Source organism: Typopeltis vanoorti, chromosome 7, assembly GCF_054136105.1.
Source record: "Typopeltis vanoorti isolate ZY-2024b chromosome 7, IOZ_Tvanoo_1.0, whole genome shotgun sequence".
NCBI lineage: Eukaryota > Metazoa > Arthropoda > Arachnida > Uropygi > Thelyphonidae > Typopeltis > Typopeltis vanoorti.
Genome location: NC_143555.1, coordinates 13,820,111 through 13,833,980, shown reverse-complemented (window position 1 = coordinate 13,833,980; position 13,870 = coordinate 13,820,111). Strand labels below are relative to the sequence as shown.

Sequence of the window (13,870 nt, the reverse complement as noted above, 5' to 3'; positions counted from 1 at the left end):
CTATGGTTTTTAAATCATAAAGTTTTTTTTTCCAATGTCCTTTGCCATTTCGTCGATTCTTGTTGATGCTGAACTGTTGCTGAGAGGAATTGAAGATGTTATATTACTTTTACCCAGGGCCAATCATCGAATCTAAAACTTCATAGGTGGTAAGATGAGTTTCGCCAATAGTATGTGGCTTTCCACATTACAATTAATTTTGAAAGTTTGTAAGACACAAGTCCCTTCTTTTGTTGGTTACTTTGTATTGCGACCAACCCTTTAAGTCCAGGAAGATTTTTAAATTTAGTCTTTAATTCTCAAAAGTACTCCACATCCTTTTTTGCTTTATTTGGATGCTTTCTTCTTAAATGATTAATCATTCTTGAAAGCTTCATTCCTTTGTTTGAGAAAGGTTTTTCACATATTAAGCAGCATGGGTTTACTAAAGGAAGGTCATGTTTTAGCAATTTGCTCATATTTTATAACAGTATTACAGTCGAGTTGGATAAAGGGAATGGATGCGCTATGATAATGTTGGATTTTTCTAAGGCATTAGATAGGATACCACACGAAAGGCTGTTGCATAAAACTGGAGAATATGGAATTGGAAAATAAACTAATCACTTGGAATAGGGAATGGTTGACAGACAGATATCAAAAAGTGGTATACAGTGGGTGTGAATCTGCCAGATTTATGGAGCTATACTTGGGTAGCTCCATCACTATCACTACAGGGTCCCATGCGACTTCTATTCCTGCAGTGCATGGTGTTCGACAGGGTGATCCTCTATCTCCCCTTTTCTTTAACTGTATCATAGATGAGTTTCTTCACTCTCTTCCTAGCCACATAGGCTACTCTCTAGGCACTTCTTCCTTTAATGCTATGGCCTTTGCAGACGATCTTATTCTCGTAGCATCTACTAAGGTAGGCTTGCAGGAACTCCTTGACTGGGCACTTGACTTTTTTTTTCTATTCGAGGCCTTTCTATTAATGTAGAGAAGTTCTGCTCTTTAGCTCTTGTCCCCTTTGGTCGTGACAAGAAGCTTAAGGTTGAGACTATAGAGTTTTACCTTCATGGGAGGCCATTGCATGCTTTGACCATCCTGGAAGAGTGGAGATACCTCGGTATCATGTTCATGCCAAAGGGAAGGTATTCAGTCCCTTCTATCCTAGAAGCTGGGATCGCTTCTTTAAGGAAAGCAGCTCTCAAGACTCAAAGACTGTTTCTCTTTTCCCACTATCTCGTACCTCGCTTTTACCACAAGTTGGTGCTTGGTTGGACATATATCTTGGTACTGTCCAGAATGGACAGGGCTATACATTTAGCAGTGAGATCATGGCTCCGATTGCTGCCTGACACCCCTACTGCATATTTCCATGCGAGGGTGAAGGATGGCTGTCTCAGGGTTCCATCACTTACATGAATGATCCCACGTCTGCAGCTGTTCAGAATTGCAAAGTTAGAACTATCTTCCCCATTCTGCAGAGAGGCTTTCAATAGCCCATTAATACAAGAAGACTTTAGGCAGGCTTAAGGCTGGTCCCATTATCAAGGTATCTTAATTGAACCAGCACCTGCAGAACACAAGAGATGGGTTCTACTGCACTATTCAGTAGATGGTACTCATATCTGGTGCCTCCCCCAGCATGATTGGGTAAGGGATGGTGCCAGACTCCTCCCTGGGTTCGAGTATATTGACCTTATCAGGACGAGAATCAGTGCCCTGCCCACTTGAGCCCACACAGCTTGATGGGGGTAGTGACGACTCAAACTGTAGGGCTGGCTGCCACTACAGTGAGACATTGTCTCATATAGCCCAGTGTTGCTTCTGCACCCGATAAGATCTGCGTGCAGAGGCATGATGCCATGATCTCCATTCTGAACAACCGCTTTAAGAACAAAGTCCTGGGAGATCGCGGTGGAACCACATTATAGGACCTCTGTGGGTTTGTGTAAGCCAGACTTAGTGAATAAAAGAGATGGTGACGTTTGGGTAGTTGATGCCCACTAGCCTATAGCCATAATAATAAGGTAAACTATTATAAGAATAACCAAGATCTAGTTAGTAAGAGGAACATGGGGCAACTCCGAAGTTTGCCAGTGCCACCATCTCTTTACATGGCGTATGGAGCGCAGATAGCTATAAGGACTTAAAACAGCTTGGCTTATGCAGAAGGATATAAAAGTTCTTTCCTTGAGGGCCTTACAGGGCACACTGGTGGCATGGCATTGCCACCAGAGAATGACTACAATGATAAGTAGAACAGGCATAGGGTAAAACACTTGTAAAGGCATATATCAAGTTTGGACGAGATGTCTGGACATGATGTAAGGGTAGTACTGCCCATAACCAGTACAAAGATTAATAATAAAAAAAAAAAAAATGACCAGTGGTGTACCTCGGGATTCAGTCCTTGGGACATTATTGCCTGATGCACATTAATGACATCAGGCAGGATCTAACATCAGATGTGCAATTGTTTATTAATGATGCGAAGATAATCAGGGATGCTACTGATATTCAGCACTTACAAAATGATAAGAATAGACTGGAAATTTGGACAAATGAAAATGGCTGTCAGTTTAATGTTACTAAGTGTAAAGTTATGCACTTCTGTATGATTAGAGTTCCAGTGGCATATTATATTAGCTAGGTTATGCTATGAGAAAACAAAATTAATAACGGAAAACTCGCGTACGAAGATTATTTAATAGTATAATATTCGCCTGCACAGGCATCTTCAGTACATATCAAGCTCAAATTAAACAATAACTGACAATTCCAAAAAGCGCCACCTAAGTAGCTGGTGTAAGATAACTAAAAAGGTCAATAAATTTCCTTAAAAAAAAAAAAAAAAATTTCTATACAATAAAAAGTTAAGAAAGATTAGCTGATTTGTAAAGTACTATCTCCCATAAAGGAGATAGACATAAGCCATCGGATCTGTTTAAGTTAGGAGAATGATGTAAAGTTTCACATGTTTCTTTATAAAGGCGTTCCATGAGGAACCGACTTTTGTGAAGGACTCTTGGCATGTTCTGCAAGTCCAGACTTTTCAGGTTTAAAGTATTCAATATAAGATTGGTGTTCTTCTAGCTGAATAGAGGCAGATCTTCCTGTTTGTCCGAAATAAGAACTTTAAACCTGAAAAGTCTGGACTTGCAGAACATGCGATCTTCACTAGACATAGAATTCATTGGAGAAAGACAAGAGTCCTTCACAAAAGTCGGTTCCTCGTGGAAAGCCTTTATATAGAAACATGTGAAACTTTATAATTCATTCTCCTAACTTAAACAGATCCGACGGCTTATGTCTATCCCCTTTATGGGAGATAGTACTTTACAAATCAGCTAATCTTTCCTAACTTTTTATTGTATAGATTTTTAAAAAAAATTTTTTTTAGCAAATTTATTGACCTTCGTAGTTATCTTACACCAGCTACTTAGGTGGTGCTTTTTGGAACTGTCAGTTATTGTTTAATTTGAGCTTAATATGTACTGAAGATGCCTGTGACACACAGGCGAAAATTATACTATTAAATAATCTTTGTACGTGAGTTTTTCGTTATTAATTTTGTATCGATATGTCTACTCATGGTATACCTCTTTTAAAACTTGAAACTAAAGAGGCAAGGGATCTTGGCATGTTAGTGGATAGGAATTTAAAGTTCAAAGGTCACATAGCAAAAGTTGCAAATACAACTCAGAGGATAATTGCAATGTTGAAGCGAACCTTGACATGTAAGGATTAGGAAGTCATTTTGCTTCTTTATAAGGCTTTGATAAGCCCACACCTGGATTATTGTACACAGATTTGGTTTCCCAGGTTCCAAGAGGATAAAGAAGTTGCGGAAAGGGTGTAAAGAAGAGTTACAAAGATTATGGGATTTAGATTATGAGGACAGATTGCGAGTATGTGGATTACAGGCACTGGTTAACAGGAGAAAGAGTAGAGATATGATAGAGGTCTATAAACTTTTGTATGGGTGTTATAGGATATCAACTGATGAAATTTTTCATTATATGGAAGGTGGGGAGAGAACACAGGGGCATCCATGGAAGTTTAAGTTTCTTTACAGTCAAGAAAGGGGTAAAAGCTAGGTTTTTCTCCCAGAGCAGTGAGTGAGCAGAATAATTTACCCTTAGTGGTAGTGAGTGCATCTAGTGTGAATGAATTTAAGGGAAGGCATGATAGCTAGTTTGGGTGATTTATAGCCTCCCTCGATGAGTCCTTGACTCCCTGGCAGTGTCAGATAATAATCAACCCATTTACACGAATTTCTTGAAGTCACTATGCAATCTGTATAATAAAACAATAATATGCATGAAAAAAGGTGAAAAAAAGAACCAAAGCATTTGAAGTAACAGGAGGACTTTCGCAAGAGCACCCTCCCATCTGTAATATTAATTGGAATATTTATGAATGAAATAATCAGAGACTGGGATATAAACAACAAAGGAATTCAAATAGAAAAATATTTATTTCAGCTCTTTGGAGTATTGCCAAATGATATTTGGAGAAACTGAAGATAATTCGTAAAAAGTATGTATATAAATTGAATTTAATGTCAGTTTCTCAAGTAAAAAATAAAATGAAATAATTGCTTTCAAAGGAAAAATACATGTCCAAAGCAAAATAATTGAACAAGCCAATTTTAATTACTTGAGCTATAAAATAACTTACTACAAAAATTTAGATATATTCATCAAAATAAATACATTTTCTGAAAGAAACAATATTGTTTACTTAAGAGAATGTAATAACAATTATACCAATTCCCTAAGTTGACACTGTGGAAATGAAGCATGGATAATGAGAGAAGTAGAGTAAGAATAGAATCATTGCAGCAGAAATGAAATATTTATGAGAACAGCAGGTTATACAATGACAGATAATAAACAGAGTGAAGATGTTGAAAGAACTAAACCAGAGACATTAATAAGAGAAATAATTTAAAAAAATACAAAAATAAATAGAATCATGAATGTTATATGAAAATGTCCAGGAAGGTAATGAATTTTAGAACTATAAAGAGGGAATTAGGAAACAAAAGACCAATGAAGCACTAAGCAGACAGTATCAAACAACATGTCTTAAATTTGTGAAAGCAAGAAAAAGAAGTGGCATACTAAGCAAGGATTGGTTGTTTTTCCCCTGTGCTTCTTCTTTCTAATTCACTAATCGCCTTATTTATCCTTTAAGTTCAGCTAACTCACTCTCTCTTCCTTTATTTATATTCTAACTATCGTTTATTTTTTTTTCAACTATGCCATTAACAAATGCACTCCATAAGCTGCTATGCACATTAACTGATTCTAGATAAACTGACACTGTTGTAACACCCTGATAACTTAAGAATGTGAAATTTTTAGTTATCATGATGTAACAAGAGAAGAAATAAAAACCCTGTATAGATAACTAAGTAAGCAAGCTTGTTCCTAAGCAGATATCGTTAAGAGCCTTTGAAAGTAATGAATACAAAAAAATAAAAAGAAAGAAAAACATGCTTGCATCCAAGTGAAAAATATAGCTGAAATTGTTTGTTGAACTAAATAAAAAAAAAAAAAAGGGGGAAATTTATTACAGTTGTGATATGATAAAATAAGGTTAAGTAAAGCAAAGAAGATTAGTCATAGGATTTTGTATGTGAGAGGCTAGTTTTTACACACTTGAAATAAGAGATTAATGATTCGAGTTAATTTTTAGAAAATTTTGGAAAGGGGATTAATTTAGTATAGATGACATAGAGGTTAGCTTAAACAAAAACCAAAGTTCAAGGTCATAATCCCCGAATTGAGACTTCGTCACGTGTCAGTCGCATGCACACGGACCACATGATGTTTTGGCAGAAAAATGCCACTCTAATCGGTCAGTGAAATCGACTCCAGTAAGGGGGGAAGAAAAGAAATTGAAGAAGGTGCTGGTAGGGGTCATCGTATAAAAGGGTTAGGAACCCTCCACACACACACACATACACAAGGGCTTTTTTCCTGAGAGTTTTTCTTCACGAGTCTTTGGGTAGGTCTCATGTGGTTTTCCTGAGTGATGGGTTAGGAGTTTTCTCCATCCAACACAATAAGGAAACAAAGTGTGCGGGATTTCGATTCCGTGTTCCTATTGTAAGAAACGAGAGATGCCGTTTAGTTAAAAAGAGAGAAGATAATGTCAGTGTGTTTCATCGTCCAGTGATTGTAACAAGAGAAAGAAAATTAAGGAGTCAGTGCCCACGTGGTGAATTTTACAGCCATAGAATAGATGATCCTATGTATGTCCTTGATTGAAGAATGTAAGGTAAAGATTGTGAAAGCCCATCTTAGTGCCAAAAGAACTTAGAAATGGTAAGTTACAGAAGAGTTCGTCCTAGGAAGGTAAAATATCGGAAAAGGGTAGAGACCAGTGTAGAAGATCCAAGTCAAAAGGTACTGTAAAATCTCGTGTCAATTCAAATCATACGTAACTGTAGTCATTGTTCAATTACTGAACATTTGAAAGGATTAATGAGAATTATACTAGGACTTTAGTACATGTCAAACTAGAATAAAATTGAGCTTGTTATTATTAATTAATTATAATAACAAGCTCAATTTTTAATTATAATTAATTACGTAATTCATGTGCCTAGAGATTTATGCATGTACATTGTATTTTAATTAAGAGAGTTTTAAAGGTCAAAAGTGTGTATTAGCTCAGCGAAAGGATAATTTTAATCCATATTGTCTTAGTGAGAAAATTTGAGTAACTGATTATATATGTCTTAGAAAATACAGAATTATAGCATGATCATACCAGTAAGAGGTTACACAAAGGATCAACTAGTTCTTGGATTATATCTTGTTTGTATGTATAGAATCTGTTATGGCAATATGATCACAATTCTCATGTAGGATCTTAACCTAATACTTATAGAATGCATTGTACCATGTTTAAGAGTTCAATAAACTTTTGTTCATTGAAAATACAGTTGTCTGAGATTGCTGCTCAATGCACCACTTGTAACAACGTACGAACCTAATCGCGGGGGGGGGGATTTGTTAAGTTACGAGATAAAGGTCACGACTGCATATTAGTTTCACACTCAGACATATTTTGGTAATTGCTCCTTGTTTTTGAATTTTATATCTTAAACTAAATGTCCTGAAAGGTGCAGTATAAAATAAATATTTAGGGACACTAAGGGGAGAAGCTTGAATATTTGTATTTGGGTGATATCGTATATATAAATAAGATTTGCACAAAGACAAGTAGAGTTTCACATGTAAGGATAGTTGAAAGCCTAATAAACGTAAATTGGGACACAACACTGTGGAAATACACAAGATAGCAGCACGATAAGCAAGATATTATCTTGTATTTAAAACAAGTTAGAGATGAATAACAGCATGCAACTTGACTGGTATGAGTATTCTACAAACATATACTTGCTATCTCTACTAATTATTAAATATACATAATTCTATTGCTACAAATTATTTTGCTTTTTATAAATGCTTTTTTAAAAACAAATTTTTTTTTACTAATGGGATTTAATATTTTTTATATAGATAATTTCAGTGTTTTATATAGAAAAATAACTCACTGTAATCACTGTAAAACTTTTATTTTATTATGTTATATTTGTGTGTTGTTATTTCAGTTATTGATTAACTTGACTTTTAACTCTCAGTTATATAGTTCAGTGCTTAATGGAAACGGATCTGTATAAACTTCTCAGGACACAGAAGCTTGGGAATGATCACATTTGCTACTTTTTATATCAGATTCTTCGGGGTCTTAAATATATTCATTCTGCTAATGTTCTGCATCGAGATCTTAAGCCAAGTAATTTATTGTTGAATACTACATGTGACCTAAAGGTAATGTTTCTTTTTACACTGGAATGCGTAATTCAGACATTATTTTACGATTTTTTTTTCCCCGAAGGATTTTAGGTGAAATTTTCAGTATTATACTTAAGACACTTCTTATTTGATGTCTTTGATCCAGATTTTTACTCTTTCTCAAATTCTAATAAAAAATTTATGAAGTTTTTGCATTTTTTATTGGAAAGAAAAAAATAAACAAAAATAAGTGCTCTAATAACTTAAAGATGAATCCTGTCTGAAAATTCAAATATTTACAATAAACTTTAATTCTCTTTATAAAAAACTCGCAATCTGAGCTATGTACATGGGAGTGTGCTCTCATGTACATAGTTTACAATTTATATTTGTAAATTAATGATAAACTGTCACTTACTTCATTTCTCTTAATTCCATGGCTGAAATTTTCTGTTTATTGTGTCAGTCAGAGAGCGAGAGAGAGAGAAGAGTATTTCCTGGAAATGCATTTCCTGCATGAGGATAAGATAAGTGTACAGATATAGTTTTTAAAAATGAGACCTTTTGTGGTTATAAGACCATCGGTACTTTATTAATATAATCCTGCCTACTAGTTTCGCAAGCGACTGTCTAGCTTTGTCAAGGCTGAACAGTACACACAAAAAAAATATGACAGAATACAGAAACAGTTAAGTTTGAAACTATGCGTGACAATGCGTGCGTGTGTTGAGAAGCTTCAGACAGTATCATGGACACGTGTTATATGATTTTTCGCGCATTGTAGTTCCATTAAACTGAGAGAGTTGATTAAGTTTTTCCATATATCTTTCAGTATGGCATCCTCATTTCTGTTGAGGTTGTTACCCGTTCTTAATACCACTGCAGCTTCCTTGAAAATTCTGTAACCGTAATCATCATCCAAATATGGCATAAAGCTATTTTCCCAGTCAATTCCATGGTTCATCATCATCAAATTCCTGCCATGTACCCTGAAGGGGTGTACAGGATATGATAGTACCACATGAAAAAAATTACATCATTACTAACTTCCTATCTACAATTTTCTTCCAAATCAGTCTGTTACTTGTCAAGACTCCAACATTATCAGATCTTATATTTCTATCGTCTAAGGCACTTGGTACCATATCAATCCACCTATATCTTGGTCTTCCTCTGGGTCGTTTTCCTGCCAACCTGGCAGAGAACACTTGTTTTGCTAATATTTCCTTACCCATTCTGTTTAAGTGACCATACCACCTGAGATTAGCTCTGCTGACGCATTCCTGGATGCCGACAATGTCAAGTTCTTTCCTAATATCCTCCTTTTTAATATGATATTGCCATTGATTCCATCTGTTCACGCCTCTAATCTTTCTCAGGACTCTCATATCTGCGGTCTCTAGTCTTTGGTCAAGTGTTTTACTTCTGACCCAGCTCTCAGATCCATAAGTTAAAACTGGTTTGAACACTGTCTTGTATACAGCTAATTTAGTCTTCCGACTAATTTCTCTCTTATTCCATATGAATTTATTCAATTGACTTCCTACCATACCAGCTTTGTTGATTCTGTTGTCTATTTCCATATTTAATTTACCATTTTCAGTAAAAATCGTGCCTAAGTAGCTGAAATGTTTTACTTGTTCCACAGGTTTCCTGTTCACAACACAGTTGACATTTTCAATAATTCTACCGATTTTCATTGTCTTTGTCTTTTTAATGCTGACCTTCATACCATATCTATTACAACAGTTATTTAATTTAGTCGGGGAAGCTTGCAAACTTGTAGCAGATTTATTTAGAAGTATAACATCGTCTGCATAAAGTAAAGAGCTGACATTAACATCTCCAATTCTGATATCATGTTTAATACCACTTTCCTTCATATAAATGATCCATATTGATAATGAATAACAGAGGGGATAATGTACATCCTTGTCTCACACCAGATTTATCACTAAACCATCTTCCTGTACTACCTTCAATTCTAACTACTGACTTACAACTCAAATAAAGACTAAATATTGCTTGATATAATGCCCCATTGACACCATATAACTGTAGTGTATTGAATAGCTTCTATCTTGGTACCTTGTCATATGCCTTTTCCAGATCGACAAAACTTAAATACAGATCTTTGTTATATTCCCATGCTTTCTCAACTATTTGTCGTAAAGTGAAGATCTGATCCTGACAGCCTCTATTTGGCTTGAATCCAGCTTGTTCTTCACCAAGCTTTTCTTCCACAATTCTTCTCAACTGTTTCTCAAGTATACTTGCATAGATCTTGCCAGGAACACTCAGTAGGGAAATACCTCTGTAATTCTCGCATTCAGTTTTATTTCCCTTTTTATATATGGGTACTATTAGAGCTCTACTCCAATCATCGGGAATTCGTCCCTCTGTCCTGGCTTTCTGAACTAAGCAGTGCAGCCACTGTAAGACTTTTATACCACCATACTTCAGCATTTCTGCTCGAATATCATCTACTCCTGCTGCCTTTCCACATTTCAAGCCTCTGATGGCTTTTTCTACTTCAAGTATGGATATCTATTCCTGACTTTATGCCTGTTGAGTGTTTTTTGCCACTGTGCTATCACTGCTTGTTTCATTTAGCAATTTTTCAAAGTAATTACTCCATACTTCAAGGATATCTTTTTCTTCCGTTTTCATGTCACCTTTATCATCTCTAACTCCTTTTACAGGAACTCTTTCCTCCATTCCTAAGCTTCTTCAACAACCTCCAGTATATTTTGCCACCTTCTTGATATTTATTTTCTATATTCTTGCCGAAGTCCTCCCATGACTTTTGTTTAGCTAGTTTTACAGTGTTTAGCATTCTTGCATTTGTCTCTGTATTCTCTAAGAGCACAAGCTGATTTATTTGCCAGGAACTTTTGATATGCTTTCTTCTTTTCCTTCACTGCCTCTTTAACTTCCTGTGTACACCATGGTGATATGATTTTTCTATCCTTGCAGACAACTTTACCACACGCCTCTCTGGCTGAATCAATCAAGGTTTTCTTCAAGGCTTGCCACTGAATCTCCAAGGTTTGGTTCCTGTTCTCAAACTCTTTTTTTCATTTTTTCTTCAATAATCTTTGTGTATTTTAGTCTACAGTTCTCATCTGAGAGCTGCTCAACTTTTATTCTCTTTAAAACGATGTTATTCTTTTCAATATGAAATTCAATTTTATCCTGCTCAAGACTAAATAGTGATCACTTCCAATTTCAAATCCTCTGTACACTCTGGTGTCCTGTACCAGGGAGAAAACATCACTATCAACAATAACATAGTCAAAGGGACTTTTCTTATTCCTAGCCTCTTCTCTCCATGTGAATTTTTGCACATTTTTATGTGAACATAGTGTTAGTAATAACCAGTCCATGTCCTGAGCAGAAATCCAACAGATATTTGCCATTATTATTAGCTTTGCTTTTTTCTACAAATTTTCCCAAAATATTTTTGTATGTCTGACAATCACTTCCTACTCTGCTATTTAGATCCCCAACAAGAACTTTTCCTTTTTCACTGTGTCAGTAGCTTTCTCTAGAGCCTCAAGTTCATTGTCCAGGGAACTGGACAATGAACCTTCTCTGGGACCATAGGCAAAATAAGTCTCATTGTCCAGTTCCCTATTCTGATATTTGCCCACAATTGCATGGTTGGAAGTTGCAAAGTGATGTGCTAAGCCTGAGAAGACTGTCCTGTTGTGATTTACCTCACCAACATGCTCCTTCTGTCTCATTTCCAGGCTTCTTGAAGTTTGCCGAATATATGAAAGGCTGCATGTACATGGAATTCTATAAACACCTGGATATTTGAAAAATGGTACACAGTCTTTAGGAGATCTTAATACTTGTCTCATGGTAGTGGTAGGCTTAAATACCACTCGGATGTTATGAGATTTTAACATTCTTGCTAATCTTGAAGAGACTGAATCTACATAAGGGATGACTGCTGTTGAAGCATACTGGGTGACTGTTCCTTGTTGTTGGAGGTTGTCTTTATACAGGAACTTGTTGATGATGTTTCTAGGAAAACCATTCTGCGATAGTGTTATAGCAATTTGAGAAAGTTCTGTGTGTACCTCCTCTTCGTCTGAAATAAACTTTTTTTCTCTGTTCCGTAACATGTGAATGATGCTATCTTTTTGTGATCTATGATGATTGGAAGACCATCATAGATCACAATTAGGTTTTCTGTATATAGAAAGTTTAAAATTATTCTCCTGCCTTTTCACCAGGCAGGAGAAGAACAGACAACTTCCCTTCATAGACATACTTTCCAGTATGTCTGTGAGGGGAGTTGCCTGTTTTTTTCAACTTCTAGAGTAAATTTAATCTTGTTGTGAAGAGAGTTTATTCTCTCTAAAAACACCTGTAGGTTTTCCATGTTTTCATTCCAAACGATGAAAATATCATCAACGTATGTCCACCATATCGATGGTTTAGGTGTAATTTTGGTAAAAATTTAATTTTCCAACTTTTTCATGAATAGGTCTGCACAAGGTGGCGACAGTGGGCTAACATTGCGAGGCCTTCCAATTGTTGGTAAACTGTGTTGTTTACTTTGAAAAAATTTGATTTAAGGCAGTGATTGAACAACTGTGTAATGTCTGTAGGGAAGAGATCTTTAATAATATTAATGACCTCCTCCACTGGAACATTCTTAAATAAAGATACTACATCCAGGCTTGCCATTATGTCCATTTGTGATGTCTTGACGTACTTCAGTTTCTCTACAAATTGTTCAGAGTTCTTAATATAGGACTCTGTTTGTGTAATTTTTCCTTTTAGTAAGTTGGCAAGGTGTTTAGCCAATAGGGATGTAGGAGAAAATCTGCCATCTACAATCGGACGCAGTGGAACATCCTCCTTATGCAATTTGGGTGCACCATAAAGGCAAGGAGTTATGGGATGTGCAGATTTTATTATTTTTTTTTATACCATTCAGCCTTGACAAAGCTAGACAGTCGCTAGCGAAACTAGTTGGCAGGATTATATTAATAAAGTACTGATGGTCTCATAACCACAAAACGTCTCATTTTTAAGTATTTTATGACCAAATATGTATAATTTAAAGGTATAGTTTTTACAATTAATTTACTGTGTTATTTGTCAGAATTTACCTTGGAAGAGCATTGCATCTGCTGTAGTCTTAATGTTTTGTGTGAGTATATACTCGGGAGTAGAATTATGAAAATAGTTGTTTTGTATAGGTTGCTGTCTGCTACTTAAGCCTGCTATAGATGAACAGTTTCATTTCTAATTAGGAATTATTCTCCAAATGCAAATAGAAAAATATTATTATTATATGACCACCTCCAGGGAGTCCAAGACCCATTGAGGGTGGGCATCTACTCTAGAACTCTGTGTACTTTATGGCTCATTCTATCTGCAACTACATCAACACCATCTACCGCCCACCACCACCACTAGTATTTCCACAGACAATCACAAACATCCATGCCACAGCGGGATTCGAGCTTGCAGCTTTTTGGTTGGAAAGCGGATACGCTAACACTAGGCCAACCATGCTGGCAAAATATCAGTCGGAGATAGCATATCCAGTATTTTGTCCTCATTCCTACTCATGCTTTTATGCATGTATATATAATCTAGAGCCTGTTTTGTTGATTTTCTCTGGATGATAAAAAAAACATTTTGTAGTTCTGTATTAAGTAGGAATGAGGTGCCGATCAATCTGAAAGGCAAAATTTATAGGACAGTAGTGAGGCCAGCTATGACATATGCTATAGAAACTGTGGCCCTGAGGAAAAATAACATCAGCAGGATGGAAGTAGCAGAGATGAGAATGCTTAGGTGGATGTGCGGTGTGACCAGAAAGGATCGTCTGAGAAATGACTATGTCAGGGGAACAGTGAAAGTTATGAACTTAGGAGCAAAAATACAGGAGGCAAGGTTGAGATGGTTTGGTCATATGATGAGGAGGGAGGACGAATATGTGGGAAGAAGGGTCATGCAGATGGATGTGCAAGGAAGGCGGAAGCGTGGGCGGCCAAAGAAGAGATGGAGGGAGCTGGTAGAAGAGGACTTGAAGATGAAGA

General features: G+C 36.1%; 1 protein-coding gene across 2 annotated transcripts in view; it reads left to right on the top strand.

Moving 5' to 3' along the window:
• Window positions 1-13,870, top strand: part of LOC150104492 (mitogen-activated protein kinase 1-like) — a 271,472-nt gene that overhangs the window by 64,380 nt on the left and 193,222 nt on the right. For both annotated transcript variants that reach the window (XR_016548527.1, XM_090395183.1), the window contains exon 4: window positions 7,649-7,838. Coding sequence is in view for 1 of the 2 variants with exons in the window: in XM_090395183.1 (XP_090251309.1) it covers window positions 7,649-7,838 (190 nt within the window). In the remaining variant the exon portion in view is untranslated. The remainder of the gene's footprint in view (window positions 1-7,648; window positions 7,839-13,870) is intronic.